Source organism: Colletes gigas, unplaced genomic scaffold (genome assembly GCF_013123115.1).
Source record: "Colletes gigas isolate AHSC1104 unplaced genomic scaffold, ASM1312311v1 Colletes_gigas_Sc00027, whole genome shotgun sequence".
Taxonomy (NCBI): Eukaryota; Metazoa; Arthropoda; class Insecta; order Hymenoptera; family Colletidae; genus Colletes; species Colletes gigas.
Genome location: NW_025106656.1, coordinates 1911332 through 1928209, shown reverse-complemented (window position 1 = coordinate 1928209; position 16878 = coordinate 1911332). Strand labels below are relative to the sequence as shown.

At 43.0% G+C, this 16878-nt stretch overlaps 1 protein-coding gene across 1 annotated transcript in view; it reads left to right on the top strand.

Annotated features, from left to right (window-relative positions):
• The window catches only part of LOC122401736 (basement membrane-specific heparan sulfate proteoglycan core protein), a 159131-nt gene that overhangs the window by 122736 nt on the left and 19517 nt on the right, over positions 1 to 16878 (top strand). The window contains exons 15-30 of the mRNA XM_043404069.1: positions 515 to 664; positions 1427 to 1576; positions 2192 to 2302; positions 3195 to 3308; positions 9453 to 9560; positions 10811 to 10960; positions 11791 to 12024; positions 12993 to 13103; positions 13198 to 13332; positions 13424 to 13489; positions 13629 to 13643; positions 14505 to 14732; positions 14856 to 14990; positions 15076 to 15321; positions 15743 to 16637; positions 16707 to 16831. Of these exons, the coding sequence (XP_043260004.1) occupies positions 515 to 664; positions 1427 to 1576; positions 2192 to 2302; positions 3195 to 3308; positions 9453 to 9560; positions 10811 to 10960; positions 11791 to 12024; positions 12993 to 13103; positions 13198 to 13332; positions 13424 to 13489; positions 13629 to 13643; positions 14505 to 14732; positions 14856 to 14990; positions 15076 to 15321; positions 15743 to 16637; positions 16707 to 16831 (2973 nt within the window). The remainder of the gene's footprint in view (positions 1 to 514; positions 665 to 1426; positions 1577 to 2191; positions 2303 to 3194; positions 3309 to 9452; positions 9561 to 10810; positions 10961 to 11790; positions 12025 to 12992; positions 13104 to 13197; positions 13333 to 13423; positions 13490 to 13628; positions 13644 to 14504; positions 14733 to 14855; positions 14991 to 15075; positions 15322 to 15742; positions 16638 to 16706; positions 16832 to 16878) is intronic.

The following is a 16878-nucleotide window of genomic DNA, read 5'->3' as shown; positions in this document are numbered from 1 at the left end:
GAGGCGACGAGGTAACCCAGAATCGAAGAAGGAACGCAATATTCGTATCTTTTCTAAATCTAGCGATAAAACTTTGGTCCCTTTGGAAGGATCCAGCTTCTCTCTCAAGAGAAAGTTATGTTGCACAGTTATGTATTCGAGATATTTGAATAAATTGCATAGTCTTAGTTCTAATGAATATGTAAAATATTCGACTATTTAATTATTCAATTTAAAGTACAAGTTGAACTCGCAAGCTTTAAACTTAAATCTCTGCGAATTAAAACTCTTTCAACGATACCAAACTTAGTAGATTATTATCAACGATCGATTGCTGACGAATAATCCGACATCGGAGACCAAGTTCTCGTTCGTTGTATGTCCTTCTTCGACTGGTAAAACCGAGTTCCCTGAACGAATAATTATCCGCTTTTCACCAGCGTTCACCGTCAACGTATCTGTACATAAATGTGTGTTCTCTGCGCATATATATATTCCCGCTGCGATACAAACGACCGCAACACAAAACAAACAGAACGGAAATGCACGCCCACCCAGTTCAAATGCCTCACCGGAAACAAGTGCATCGAGGGTGTCTACAGGTGCGACAGCCATCCGGACTGTCCAGATCGCAGCGACGAAGATTGCGCAAACGAAACCATTACACACGCCACTCAGCCTACCAGTACGCCTATTTTTCCCCATTTTCATTTTCTTTCATTTCTTTTCATGGATGCGCCAATAGCCATCGCGTGGACGAAACTCCCCGATCGGTGTCGAATCGTATAGAAATCGTCGCGTATCTCGATCGACTCGTTCGATAGTTGTCGCATTGGTTCAGGGAGTTTCGTCCATCGAGGGCACATTTGTTGACAACTGAGGAACGTTGGGTCGAGACCAAAGTACCAGCGATTGAGTCGCAAGTGCTGCTTTAACCGTAACATCGAACGACAGAACTTTGTTCTCGACTCACCGGTTAGACTTTTACCGCATATTTTGCAATTCTGCTTTCGACTGTATACGACTCCTCTCCATCTGTGCTCCCTTTCTCTGTACGATGCACGACTTAATGCACCTCAAAGAAACGAGTTTACGCGTCCTCTGATATTTCGGACGCGCTGAAGTCGACGTAGGTAAAAAAACTCTGTTGTTTGGCCAGCACTCCGCGACGGGGACGACGACGCTGGTTGCAAGGAGACTCGGCCCTAATTAATTCATTAGCTTAATAGAAGAAATAGCGGAGCCGGGGGCGAGAAATTTGCTAAATTCTATGCTACGAATCTAGCTCTACCTTTTGTTGGATTCGTGGCAAATCGAAATCTCGTTTTCATTAAACTTCCAAAAGTCGTTCTTCCCCGTCGTCGAAGCATTTTCCACGTTTGTACCCCGCTGGAACGCTTTGTTTGAAGTAGTTTGCAGTGCGCCTTGTCTGTGTATGTACGTTCAGATCAGCACTGGCCAGGCTTGTCGACCGAGAGAAAGAAGGAATGCGATCCGAGCAGGGAAATGCGTTGCGATGACGGCATGTGCGTTCTACTTCGGCGCAAATGCGACAATATCTTCGATTGTCTCGACGGCAGTGACGAACGTGGTTGTGGTAAGAGCTTCATTCGCTCCTTTCAAGGTCACTCGGAAGATCCAGAGGCTATCAAGAATAAGACAAAGTTGAACGAAATTTTATTCAAATTTTAACACGGCGTTCACTCAGGTAAACGATTTGTAAAAACGCCTGCTTGTAGACCTGGACAAGGTAGAACTTAGATTTGGGCCCGGACGAGAATCGAATCTAATTAGTAGATGTTTGAAAGTAGATCTGGGCATAAAGATAGAGATTTTAATCAAGAGGCATGGATCAGTTTGCATGCGAAGCATTTAAGCTAGTTTGAACCTAGATTTAGAGAAGTTTATATCTAGACTTTGTAGATTGAGCAGGACCACGACAAAGAGTACGCTCGAGAATAGAACCGACGCTTCGGAGTGACCTAGAATACCATGTCCTTCTCTCCGCCAGCCCTCTCTCATTTGTAGCCAGCAATTCTTACCAATCGACTTCCTCGTTTAAATTGCGGAAAAATAGCCCGCGTTGGCGGAGAAGTTGAACAAAGTTGATTGGAACTAACCCTATCTCCCCCCACCCGAAAAATCCTTGAAATTCGAAACCTGCAACGTTAACGCATTTTTCGTGTGCTTTACACGTGTTCGTACCGCCAAGGGGTCTGTTCACCAGCCGAATGGAAATGTGCCAGTGGTGAATGCATAGCAGAAAACGAGAGATGCGATGACACGATCCACTGTGTCGATGGATCTGACGAGACTGGATGTGGTAACTATGTGTCCTCCCTGACCTACATCCCTTACGTGACGAAAATTGGCCGCCCACCCTCTCCTTTCTCTGTACGAATGGTTTCATAAATTGTTTCGAGATCAAACAATTTCGATTGGCCATTCTCTTTCTCAAAACGTTTCACGATGTTTGACGATGTTCGACCGGCACAAGACTCGCTCGTTAAAATAATACATCAATTAACGTTGGACATTCATTATCCAGGGTCATTCAACAATTTCATTAACCTTTGAACGATTTAACAGCACACGAATTCTCGCCAATTTACGAAAACAATGATAGCAACGACCAATTCACCATCCTTTCCCCGATCCTTGCATCCGTCCTGCGTCGTTCCTCTCGAATCTCGTTAACCATCATTCGTTTTGCACGTATCATCGCATACTCTCGTCGGGAATCGCTGTATCTGTGTCGCAAGAGTCATTGTTCAGCCGCGTTTGACGTCGATGCGAGCCTAATTGCGCCCGCAAGACGCACGTATTTGCATGCGTATTTCTGTGTAACAATCAAATTTCGGACGCATGCGTTGTTTTTGTGCCATGCTTGTTGCGACAACTCGGAGCAAACACGTGAGTATTCTTTTGGAATCTCTGGACTGGACGGACCAACGTGCACGCAAAGGAGTCCGTGGCAAGGGTGGTAGAAGGGTTGAACGTCCCTTTCAGCGATACGCATCGTTTTCGCCCGCCTACCATAGCATGAATTACACTCTTCGAATCCATCGATGAGATTGGCTGAAAGGGACGCGCATACCCCGCTGTTAAGGCCATTTCTGCCCCTCCCCCCCCCCTGTCCCCTGCATCCCTTATTTCGCATTAATGCACGATGTTGTAACGGAGTACCACCTGGCCATTTGGGGATCACGTTGTAGTGAGCGAATGTCCGGCTGGAATGTTTCGATGCGACGACGGATTGTGCCTCAACAGTAAGAGACGTTGCGACGGTCAGCCGCATTGTTTGGACGGCTCGGACGAGATCAATTGCCGTACGATCATTTATTTCTCTCTCTATCTCTCTTTTTTCTCTCTGTCTTTCTTTGTACTCTTTATTAAGAACGGATTTGCATTCCACGTCGAACCATAGAAGGACCGTCCCTGATTGGTTTCAGTTTCTAGCGGGGTGGATTTATCGTAGGTCTCGATCGTGGACAGATTGATCTTCGGGCTTTCACAACGAGAGGAGTCTATCGAGGTCTCCTGAACGCAGTGGTTCTCAATATGAAAATACGAGGCCTTCGTAAACGAAGAACAGACCTCTTCAGTGACATCGATCTTCGGCAAACTAATCTTCTTCTGTCGTTCATTATAGAACAAACCAGCATGTATTCGTGCAAGACTGACCACGGAATCTGTAAATGGATAAATTGATCATGTTGGTTTTGGCTGAGAGATAGTGAGAATATTGACAATCAAGAGTTGGATGGATCTTTCCACCCTCGTTGATTAAACGGTTCTTGAATAATTTTCGAGCCGTGAAATACTCATGGATAATTGATACAATTCGATTCGGACACGATTAATTTCATCATCGGAATATCGGCATTACGTAAACGGGCCCTGAACTTGAATGAAAATTGAATGAACTTGAATGAAGATTGTCCTTCCACGATCGAAAGGCCAAATACATATATCCACGACACCGGAAACTCGAAACAAATTTTCCTCGAGCAACTCTTCAATTGAAAGAGCTCGGATCGAGGGTTCGACGTGCAGCGCGAATCAGCCATCGCTCAAATGGCTGTTCTTTTTTTCATTCTCGTCGACCTTTTATCTGCATATCTTTCTGCCTGTTCCCCCCTGCCCTCTCTCTCTCTTTTTTCTCATTTTGCATTCCGCGGTTCTCCCGTTTCCCGTTCGCGCGTAATTTCTTCGGTTAAGTCTAACACGCGGCTGATGAATTATTCTCGCTACGAGTTTCGACGTATCTCTCCCTCCAACCAGTCTTTTTCGGATACTCTCGCATGAAGGGCAGCGCGATAGACGGGAAAAGACGGAATCATCAAGCCTGCTTTGATCCCACGGCGAATATTCCCTCTTTTTTCAACGATACTTACTCAAATAGCCTCTATTTAAACAAAAAGAAACGCTCGCTTCCTTTGCCATCCGTCCACGCATTCGATCACAATTTCTCCATTGAATAAGATTTCCAATACTCTCGAACCAATCGTACAAATTACTAGTAATTACCAGCAAAAGTTAGAAGCAACTTAGAATCGAACGAAGAATAAATTGACTTATTTTTTAAGCTGTATCGAAGAATCGTGTTGCTCGTTTTTTTCGCGCAGAAAATAAACCGCGATACAAATAGCGTTGGAGTTCCGTGCAGTTTTCGGGGAGCATCGACCGACTCCTCGGTAATTTTTATCTCGGGGTTGGTGGAGGCATGCTGGAACGTCCTTCCGGTAGAAATAGAAAGAAACCAGGTATGGATGTTCGAGGGAACAAGTTCGAGCGTGAAAAACGAGAAGAAGCCAGAGAATGGAAATCGATGCGTGCGCGGATCGGTTCGGGAACGAGCCACGGAGCCGTTCGAGCGGCTCCTGCTCGCGCGTCGGTCTTCAAGGCGGCAATTAAGAAGCTGTAACTAATGCGAGTGCTCGCCCTGCCAGACGTGCGAGCCGTTAATCTCGTTTCGTCATTGTATCGACCGTGTTTCACCCCCGGACGTTGACTGCTGTCGACTTGAATACCGACGACGCGACATTACGGCCGAGGCCGTCCTTTAAAAAATCGACGCTGCGCGGTGTCCGCCATTCCAAATAGAAATTTTTAAACGAGACCGCCGCGACCGAATGAATTACCCCGAAACGCGAACTCCGACCCAAATATGGCGAAACGATCCCTTCAGCCCCAGGGCGGACGATTTTTTCCTCGACTTTTCGCGATCGTCAATTCCGAGACCATTTTTTATTTTTTTCAAGCTTGTCAAGAATATTACTTGCAGGGTAAAAACACTCTTATGGTTTTTTATCCTAGTAAAACCACCTCAATGTTTTTTTTTTTTTTTTTTTGCTCCTCGCAAGAGTGCAACCAGGTCGTGGCCCTCAAGAGTTATTATGATTATTCATTTATTAAGGGGAATAAAATCTTTAGTAGAATGTAGATTTTACATAGTTAGACATTATCGCTTATAATATTTTAACAAAATGAATTAGTTTAGAATACGTTGCAAGGATAATTTTAGACTTTCTAATGTTCTATTTACACAATTCTGAGATCCAAACGTTGTAACTTTCAGAATAAAATGGAAAGTGATTTTTTAAATATCTTGATGGCACGTACAAAGGAAACAATCGAGTAATCGTTGAACACGAAATATGACCCTCGATCAATTTACTTACAAACATAATAAAATCTTTAAAAGATTTATTATCGAGAACGTAATTTCACAAGTTTCACGGACTACTTATCTCCCCGCGTAGTTAAGATCACGTAAAAGCGTGATGATAAGACCATACGCGATTATCGAAGCGATTTGACGTTGGCGAATCAAATATTGTTTCACCGCGGAATCGTTGTGTTTCGTTGGTTTGCTCGCGGAAAATACAGAAAAATTGCAATAAGCGAGGGAAAAAACGGAGATTTCCTTGCGGAGAATCGCTGTGCCTCGCCGTGAGCACGCACTCTCGACCGACTTTAAAGTCGTTTTTTTCGAAAACGAGAACCACAACGACAAAACTTGATTTCACGTTTAATTACAATTACACCGCGTCTCGTACGAGAAATCCATATTAATCGAATTTTGTACGGTGGTCCGTTCAATCGTTTGCAAAAAACTCAATGCGGAATATATTTTTTAAGCGCGCCATTATTTGGCCCTTTGGGCTGTGCAAATTTTGTTAGGGTACTCGACCTACTTGGGGCATTTTTATCAGAACAATTTGAGAGATGCAGCCAGCGAGAGGCTCCTAGTTCGCTTTACCTCTTTTGAGAACGTTACGCCATGTTTTTCCGCGCTTTTCTAACAACGTTTTCGGTCGCGCGCCTCGTTAAATGTATAATTACCGATCTGTTTCGATCACGAATGCACCGAACAGCCTCGATGTATCGCGCGAAAGATCTATCTTTGTATGTTTCAGCGTGGCACTTTTTTCAATCTTCCTTCACTTTTCACGTTTTGGATTATCTGATATACTTTTTAATGAATCTGAGAGATGTCTAGAATGATGTTTGCAAATGATGATGATATATATATATATACATATACAGGGTGAGGCATTTTAAACAGGTCACCTGAATAACTCGCTTGTTTTTGAAGATAGGAGAAAATGCATTAGACCAAACTTATTTGGTATCGGGGGGCTCATAATCTGGTATTACCAATTTTTTTGTAGGTGGAGGCGTCAAGGAGATATGAAGGTCAACTTTGTTTTTTTAAATGGAACAGTATATTTTATTACTTACATTCTGATAGAGTGTTTCAAGGCGAATACAATGACCTATTATTAAGGTCATTCAAGGTCACCCAAAGTCAACTGCAATAGAAAATAAATTGTGTCAAAGCACTCTTCGAACACTTGGATACTTTGATACTGCTATTACAAGTGTTCAAAATGGCGACCTTGAACATGGATACATAGTCTAAATCGTTGCAATACTGATGACACTGCCTGGCAAATTTCATTTGTATCTATTACAGAGCAAGCTCTTCTTATACGTTCTTGCATGTCAAGTTTGGTAGTTGGTTTTTCGCGGTACACTTCTGCCTTTAATTTTCCCCACAAATAAAAATCGAGAGGTGTCAGGTCTGGGGATCGTGCCGGCCATTTGTTACTTCCTGATCGACCTACCCAAGAATCTCCAAATTTTCTATTTAGAAATTCTGTAACATTGCGTGCAAGACGGATGCCCTGCTCATTCAGCACGCAATGTTACAGAATTTCTAAATAGAAAATTTGGAGATTCTTGGGTAGGTCGATCAGGAAGTAACAAATGGCCGGCACGATCCCCAGACCTGACACCTCTCGATTTTTATTTGTGGGGAAAATTAAAGGCAGAAGTGTACCGCGAAAAACCAACTACCAAACTTGACATGCAAGAACGTATAAGAAGAGCTTGCTCTGTAATAGATACAAATGAAATTTGCCAGGCAGTGTCATCAGTATTGCAACGATTTAGACTATGTATCCATGTTCAAGGTCGCCATTTTGAACACTTGTAATAGCAGTATCAAAGTATCCAAGTGTTCGAAGAGTGCTTTGACACAATTTATTTTCTATTGCAGTTGACTTTGGGTGACCTTGAATGACCTTAATAATAGGTCATTGTATTCGCCTTGAAACACTCTATCAGAATGTAAGTAATAAAATATACTGTTCCATTTAAAAAAACAAAGTTGACCTTCATATCTCCTTGACGCCTCCACCTACAAAAAAATTGGTAATACCAGATTATGAGCCCCCCGATACCAAATAAGTTTGGTCTAATGCATTTTCTCCTATCTTCAAAAACAAGCGAGTTATTCAGGTGACCTGTTTAAAATGCCTCACCCTGTATATTCTCTGTTTGTTTTCTTCTGCTCGATTTCTCTGTCTTCCACCCTCTGTCACCCTATTCTTTTCTTTTCTTCGTTTTTTGTTTCTTCTTTCAGCTGAGGTTGCCTGAATCTTCACATGTATATATTATGTATTTCTCTGACTGTCTGCTGTGTATCTTTTTTACACTCTAATGTTTATTATAATTGTAAGTTTCTTCGCACAACGCACGAACACGTACACGATCCAAACGTATCGAGGGATTTTTTATCATTCTCTGCACTGCTGGTCCGACAACACACACGTCAATCTGAAGATTATTTTTAAGTTTCGCAAGATACATCCCCTTCGTTAAACTTTTCCGTCACCGCGCAACGAACACTAAATAATTTAGAAACGGCTGGAATAATGCTTCAACGAACAAAGTTCTTTTTAATCAAGGTGTTTACTTTCGCCGTGCAGCGTTAGTTATTAAACAGAGACATTATTTTTACTCGTACGTACAATTGTCGGGTCTAACGCGAAGTCGCTACCGCGCGTTTAAATTCGTTGAATATTTGATTACGATGCTTTGTTTCTTCTTTTCTCTAGTTGACCAGCAGTGTACGATCTCTTCGTTTCTGCCTCATTTTTTGTTCACGATTCTCTTCACTTCTCCCGAATGATATCATTGTCTTAGATTTACGAGGCATCGCCTTTTGGCTAGATCTTTCTGTCTGATACCGTTTAAACGTTCGTAGCTTTTGGGGAAGTACATTGCGCTCTCATCCTCCCCAGGGAGGACGTAGTTCACGGAGTTATCGTGGCTGCAACAGTAGAATTTTCGTACTTACCACTCTTCCAATAACGGCGTCGTTCTTTATTGGAATACCAATTGGAATATCACGCCAACGCCTTTGGCGTAATGCTAATTATCGACTCGATTCGACCGCGATTAACGACGAAATTGACGTGGCTAGATAATTATAATGAACTGCGTGCCCCTTTTCGCGGGGAACAGACCGTTCATGCAACTATTCTAACTGCGATCTATACTTTTGCTAATTTGTTTTTCCGTGACACGAATCCTCTAAAAATAAGTAACAAATTAAGCACAAAGCTGTACTTTATCATTTAGAAATTAATTCATATTTTTTAACGAAGAAGCTTATCGTCTGTGCTCCAGATCCTCCGCATCTAAAATCTAAAAGAGTCTGCTCTGTCACGTCAATTTCAAGATTGAACCGTAATTCAAGAAAGACAAAAATACCGTGGTATTCCAATTCCATCACACTATTTTCTGCAAACACAGGCGTACGGTGTGTCGACACGACACACAGATGGACACTTTCGCCATGGAATCCGTGTACACGTGCGCTCGCCGCGTTTTCTTAAAACGTCGCATGACAGCCGGCAGTGTGCACGCTGTTCGCTCGACGATTCGATCAGCTGGGTTGCATCCTCCTTCTATCTCGTTTAATTTCATCGTCAGACCGTGGAAAATCAATCCGTGACGATCGTCCGCCCCTTTCACGGACTTTCCTCCAAATTTTACCAACGATAGATTCGTCAGAAGCGCGCACACTGCCAGCTCTTTTTCTTTTCTCATTGGGATTTCTTTTGGAACTTCGAAGCTCTGCGTTTTCAACAGCTGATGTCCGGTGTACCTTTTTTCAGACTGTCCCAATGGCCAGCTTCCGTGCGACAACGGCATCTGCATCAACAGTAACTTCTTCTGCGACAACAACGTCGATTGCCTCGACGGCAGCGACGAACGCGACTGCCGTAAGAACGTCCTTTCATTTGACGCAACATTCTGTTCGAATTATTTTCTGTTCCATTCTCTTACTCCTTCGAGCGTTTCTACGGTCAACTCGATCTGAACGCTCGAAAGTTACGTTTAAGAAACACATCTAATGGAAATCTAACACACTCTCAGAGGCTGATCAGCTCCTTAAATCCCATAGTTGGTGCAAAGGAGTCAAACAACTCTGATTTTTAACGATTTTCTTCAGTTTATTAACTCAGACATAATCCAAACCTGACTCGGAGTATATACTTCTCTTCTATTCAATAATACTGTAGAACAGTCCGATCGAAGCACTGGACTATAATTTAATTTCAACCAGGGTTCTATAGAACCTGAATTCTTCTCTGGAGGAGTCATGTTCAATTTAAACTTGAAGATTATCCAAAGAACTAGAACCCTCATCCTGTGCCATGCTGCAAATTAACTCAGACATAACCCAGACCTAACTCAGACTTATACAAGGTGTTCGGCCATCCTTGGCAAAAATTTTAATGGCAGATTTTAGAGGACAAAATAAGACGAAAATCAAGAATATCAATATCTTGATTGAGGTTTCGTTAAAAAATTATTAAAAAATTAAATTGAAAGTTTCAAATCATTTTAGAAAAATTATTTTCCGTTGCCGGGGGCAATTACAATTATTTTTGGTGAATAAATATACCCTCGAAATCCTACGCACTTTCGAGAAAAAAATTCGAGTTTGTGCTCAAATTTTTCGGCGAAAAAAAAAATTTCAAATCCTTCTGAAAAAATTATTTTCGGTTGCAGAGGTTAATTACAATCATTTTTGGTGAATAGACATACCTCCGAAATCCTACGTACTTTCGAGAAAAAAATTCTTTACCGAAAATATACCGTGTGGCCAGAAATGTTTTTCCGAAATTTCATGCGTATATTTAACAAATCATAACTTCTGGAAGAATTGAGGGATTTTAATGATTCAAACAATTCCGAACATCCTGTATACTTCTACTTTATTCAATAATAGTGCAAAACACTCTGCTCTAAAGCACTGGACTATAATTTAATTTAAACCTGGACTCTATAGAACCAGAATTCTTCTCTGGAGCAGTTATATTCAATTTAAACTTGAGGATAGTCCAAAGAACTTGAATCCTCATCCTGTACCATATTACAAATAGCTCAGAAAATTTCGCCTGGTAATTTCAGTCGAAAATAACATTGTCAAAAAGGTCTTTTAACGCGCGATCGATTGAAATTACAGACGAGACTGGGGGTAGCAGAGTTACAGAATCTATTAGATGTCATCAAAATGAGTTCACCTGTCGGGATGGAAGCTGCATTCCAGCGTCCGCCGTCTGCGACGGACGACAGGACTGCCCTCACGAGGACGACGAGTTGAATTGTCATCGAGGTGAGTCGAAAACCGTGCGGTGAAACGATGCTTGGAAGGGACGAAACGCGAACTGGGCGTTAGAAAGCGTCGTAGCGTGGCCCGAAGCGTGCGGCAACTGCTGTAAGAATTGCGATTTCAATGTAAATAGTATGTAGAGGAAGCAGAATCGATCATTCCTTCACGAAGTAATATCGAGTTCGGAGTGTTCGCTAGAGATCGTTAATGCGGAGAACACGTTCAACCACGTCGCAGCCATTCTCACTAACTGTAAATACACGCCACAAGACCTTGCACATTTAATTCGTTAGATCACGCAACGCACCAGGTGCCTACACAATGTTTGGCTGTGACATGTCCGTCCACACCGCCTGCTAGAACCAACGAATTCGGTCGCACCGTGTTTCTACGTCCACAGATTCGAGCTGGACTTTAGACTGCCGGCAGGTGATCATCGCCAGACACGCGAAACAGACAGATAACTCAATATTTCTCACGAGAACCCCGGAGAACGTCAACCCAAGCGCGAGGAACTCTAAACACTAATTAGTCAGTGATTCGAGCACTTGCATTAGGTCACACGTTCGAGTTTTGTACCGAAACTTGAAGCAATTAAATCCCTTCTCGTTTAATCATTTTTAAAAATTTTCATTGGAACGTTTCGAAATTGTTTGGGCCTGCTGTCAGTCTGAGGTGTATCACGAGTCACTCGCATAAAGTGTACAGAGACGGTGAGAGTAAGTAATTCCTCGTGTCCAGGATTAGTCGCAAAGGCGAGTCAAGGATCTAGAGAAACGCCAAACAATAAAGCTCATCCGCGAACAAGCTGGTTCAGTTTCGGTTACTTCTAGGTATAAACACGTCGGATAAAACCTCCTCGAGGAGACATCCGGACACCCTGGTGGGGCTAACCCACGAGAACCAAGCTAGCAAGGGTTACAGTCAACCATCGGCTAATCCGAGCACGCCAAGGAGTTGTGCTCCGGATGATTTTGTTTGTGCTGACGGCACTTGCATCCCTGAAAATCATCACTGCGACCAATTCTACGATTGCCGCGACTTTACCGACGAACAATATTGCTTCGGTTAGATCACACGTAGATCTTGAAGATCTGTTGGCGTCCTTGTCTTTCCAATCCAATTTCCCACGTTTCCCCTGTCCTTTCCGTTCGCCTAAATCCTCGAAACGCAGACCAGCACTCGTCTAAACGATCGTTTGCGATTGGACGCCACAGATTCTCTAGGATCTGCACTGTTTACTTTCAGTCTATGTTAGCAGCCGAGTAGACAGTTGATCGTGTAGAGATTTACACGCCTGTAAATCTTAGTGCATCCATTGCCTGACATGACCGATTAAATCCCTGTTGGTAGTGATTTAGTGTAAACCTTGTCACAGCATGAGACTAGTTTTTTAATCTCCGTAGAAAGTATAGAATAGAAGGACACTGAGACGACACGATTGGAGCACCCAACAATCTAGACTAACAAAAATGTTTTTAAAATATTAGAGTTAGATAAGAAAGTAAAAACTGACAGGGGGCATATGCTGATCTCCAATCCATCTGTAAGGTTTTGATAAAGCAATTATTGAAAAATATGGATAAACGTGGGCTCGTAGGGTCAAGGTGTTTCCAAATCTTGCAAATGTCCTTCTTTTCGACGAATTTATGTTAAACACCTTTCTAGGTATCGTAGATATTAGTAGTCTGGTTAATATTCGTGTCTTCGTGTACATGCACAGAAAAATCCGAAGGATTTAAAGAAGCGTAGAACGTAGTTCCTAGGATCTGTGTGTTGAAAATAATTGGACGAGAACCCTTGGCTGTTTTTCTGTGCGTGATTATTTCTATACATTTTTACATGTACCGATGGTCCTAGTTCTAGGTACTTTAAAATCCTTGATCCATCGTTCAAAGAGTAAAAATAGATCCTTCGTTCCATGACTGATTTATATACGTTTTTATGCCTCGATCACGTTTTTCAAAACTATATGACGACTTCTTTGACGCGTTATATACAATCTTATCTGTTACAATGCGTGATGTATTTGCAGGATGTGGAAAGGATCAATTCCAATGCACGAATGGGGTTTGCATCAGGTCTGAGCAGAAGTGCAATGGTTATATAGACTGTGACGATGGGTCTGACGAGAGAGAAGACTGTGGTATGTATCAATGCCATGATATACTGCATACAAAGGTTTTAAAACGATAAGTGCAGATAATTAACCGATTGTTATCTATTTTCTTTCAATCGAGATGGTCGGTACCCCGCGCCTGCACGTTGTCCAGCTGGTTACATCATGTGCGTCAGTGACAAAAACTGTATTCCTCAGTCCTCTATGTGCGATGGGGTACCAGATTGTAGAGACAGATCAGACGAACAGAATTGCGGTAAGCGAATGCACCGTGGAACGAACATTTCCGTACATTTTATTTCATTAATTTTCATCGATGCATAGTTTTCTTTGTATGTTATCCGCAGATACGTCTACAGATCTGGCGCGCCTCAATCTCAAGACATATCCCAGCGAGCAAGTAATCAAAGAAAGTACGTATTCGTCTATCTTTACATCAGAAATCACAAAATTATCAAAAAGAGAAAAATATATAGTATTATATTGTAGATTAAGCGTAAAGTGTTAAAGGGTTTATTAATAAGAATTCTCGTTATTTTTTTTCTTGCCTAGCTCTGGCAAAGCAAGGTAAGATTTTCCTGAGAAGCAGTCGCAAAAATAATGCTGTTTAGAATTTCGCGCAGTTTCAATTTACAAAGTATAACAAAAATCAAGGGCATAGTAGGAATTTTTTCTTCGACGGGGTAGAAATGATTGACGAAAACTTCATTACCTAAAGTGCCTTTTACCCCATTCTGACTACGCCCTTGAAAAAATTGATTAACGTTCGATCATGTTACCTGTTTCTCACCGAAACATTTCATATTCAAAACATTTAACGTTTAACGATTGACGTTAATTAACTCACACGACATTAACAACACTGCAGATATTTGTTACAAATGAGAAACTGAACAGTGAACAGGTTTATTCAAATATATGATATAGTCAGTGTTCGAGTAAAAGTATCCAAAATTATTTTAGGTCACCACTTCATTACTTTCAAGTCTGTTAATGATACTAAATATTGAACACCCGCGTTAACACTAAACCTATAGACACTTTATGTATATTCCTACCATGACCTATCAAATGACCAGTCATTCTTTTTCTCTATTACGAGGCAACTTGCTTCTAATCTTTGCATCATATGTATGGAAAGTGATACCAAATATTGTCCGGTTTTTTACAAAAAAATAGAAATCGTTCAACCGGTCGTGGTAGGCAAGACAGACTAAAAATTCATTACACGTATACTCTAAGAATAGTCGAGAAGTTACATGGCGCTAAAGTAACATTGTATGTTAGAATGTCGCGATAGGTTCAGTGTTAACAAAAGCGGTGCTTGGAAATGCGGTGAAATTAATACGCTGGAAGTAAACAAGATCATAATACTGCATCGTTAAAGAAAATTATTTGCAGAAAATATAATTATCCTTCGATCGTTAGGTCGCGAAGTCGTCTTCCAGTGTCGAGACGAGAGTCCTCTTCGGGCCCATGTGCGCTGGGTTCGTGGTGACGGTCTTCCTTTACCACCTGGCAGTCGAGACATCGATGGACGTCTGGAAATGCCAAATATCCAATTGGATCACGCTGGGGCCTACGTTTGCGAAGCAATAGGCTATCCTCCATCCGCGTTAGGCCGGCAAGTCACCGTTCACCTCGACGTAGAAAAGTGTAAGCGTGTAATTCCTAACGCTTTAACGGCCATTGTCGCGTGAACGCGCCACTTACTTGATTCTAGTCTGAATCGAATTAAACCGGATTGAACATCGCCTGAAAGTCATGTGTTCTTTCCAGTCGATCCACCAGTGACCAGCAGAGCCACGTGCCAATACGAAGAAGCAACTTGCAGCAATGGAGACTGTATCCCTAAATCGTACGTATGCAACGGTAGATTGGACTGCACCGATGGATCGGACGAAATGCGATGCAGTAAGTCTTCTCTTTCGACGGTCTGACATACTTCCGGTGTTTCCATATTCGTTCGTGCGATTATATTTTCGTGTACACGTGGTAGGCCCCCATGGTTGCCAGCCCAACGAGTTCCGTTGCAACAACACCGAGTGCGTGAGCAAATTGTGGCGTTGCGACGGCGATCAAGATTGCGCCGACAGAAGCGACGAAGAAAACTGCGCGCCATCACCGCCGAACTCCCCCTGCCGTTACTCCGAGTTCGAGTGCGCCAGTGGCCAGTGCATACCGAAAGTGTACCAGTGCGATCACGAGAAAGACTGCATGGACGGCAGCGACGAGATAGGATGCTGTAAGCGACTAAAATTTATTTACCTCGACCAGTCTTTTGATCTCCGTAGAAAGTATAGAATAGAACGACACTGAGACGACACGATTGGAATTCTTAACTCTAGAGGAACGAGCGGGAGCGCCCAACAAAATAGACTAACAAAAATGTTTTTTAAAAAACTAGAATTAGATAAGAAAGTAAAAAGCGACGAGGGACTTATGCTGACTTTCAATCAGATAGTTAAAAATGTGGATAAACGTGGGTGGGCTCGTAGGGTCAAGGTGTTTCCAAATCTTGCAAATGTTACATGACTATATGAACTATATGACTTCGTTGACGCGTTAAATACAATCTTGTCTGTTACAATGCGTGATATACTTGCGTAAAATGTATTTAACTCGACTCGTTGCAAACGGAGGGAATATCACATTGTCGTTTTCAGCCGGGGTGTACATAGTACAGCCACCCCCACCGATGGTTCACATAGCTGAAGGAGCAGATTTGTTGCTCGAGTGCAAGGCGATCGGCGTCCCCGTGCCAGTGATCAACTGGCGTCGAAACTGGGGTCACGTTCCTGTAAAGTGTACCATGACGTCGGTAAATGGAACAGGGACTCTGACATGCTACAATATAGCCACTGACGATGCGGGGGCGTACTCCTGCGAGGCGATCAACAGCGGTGGCTTCGTATTCGCGGTACCAGACGCGACCGTGATTGTGGACAGGAGGTCTGATTCCATTTGCCCTAAGGGAACGTTCAACTCCGAGGCGAGAACAGCGAGCGAGTGCATCTCCTGTTTCTGTTTCGGTGTGGCGACCGAGTGTCACAGCGCGAACCTGTTCACCTATCAGATACCTCCACCTTTCGACCGTCATAAATTTAAGGCCGTCGCCCAGTATCCAGGTTTTCCATTGCTCGGAGATATTAGTAGCCAACTGATGGAAGTGGCAAGCATAGGTCGGGACGGTGTTCAGCTGTCCGCGATGGAGACGTTGTCGAACGATGCGTTTGGCGTGAGAGCCGAGGAAAGGGTTACGTACTTCGCGTTGCCCGAGAACTACCACGACAGTCAGCTGAAGTCTTACGGAGGCTACTTGAAGTACAGAGTCCGTTACAATGGCACTGGTTCGCCAAACTCGGCGCCATCGGTCATCATCAGCGGGAACGACTACGTGCTGGTCCACAGAGACAGGCAATTGGTACCGAGTTACGACAACGAGGAGTCCGTCAGGTTCTTCCAGGGCGAATGGTACAAGCAAGAAGGTCACCACGAAATTCCTGCATCCAGGGGAGACATCATGATGACGCTTGCACGAGTGGACTACATTTTGATCAAGTACGTTTCGCTACTGGATGAAATCTGTTGACGAGGTTCTTGGTAACTGGTAACGAGCTTTTCCTACAGGGCCCAATACGACGATTCTCCGCACTTGGACGTCCGAATCACGAACATTGTAATGGACACCGCCGATGCGCGTAATACTGGCTTAGGATCCGCGTCCTACGTCGAGGAGTGTGAATGCCCTTCCGGTATATAGAAAACCTTATGCCTCCATCCAGTCCAGAATTTCATATCG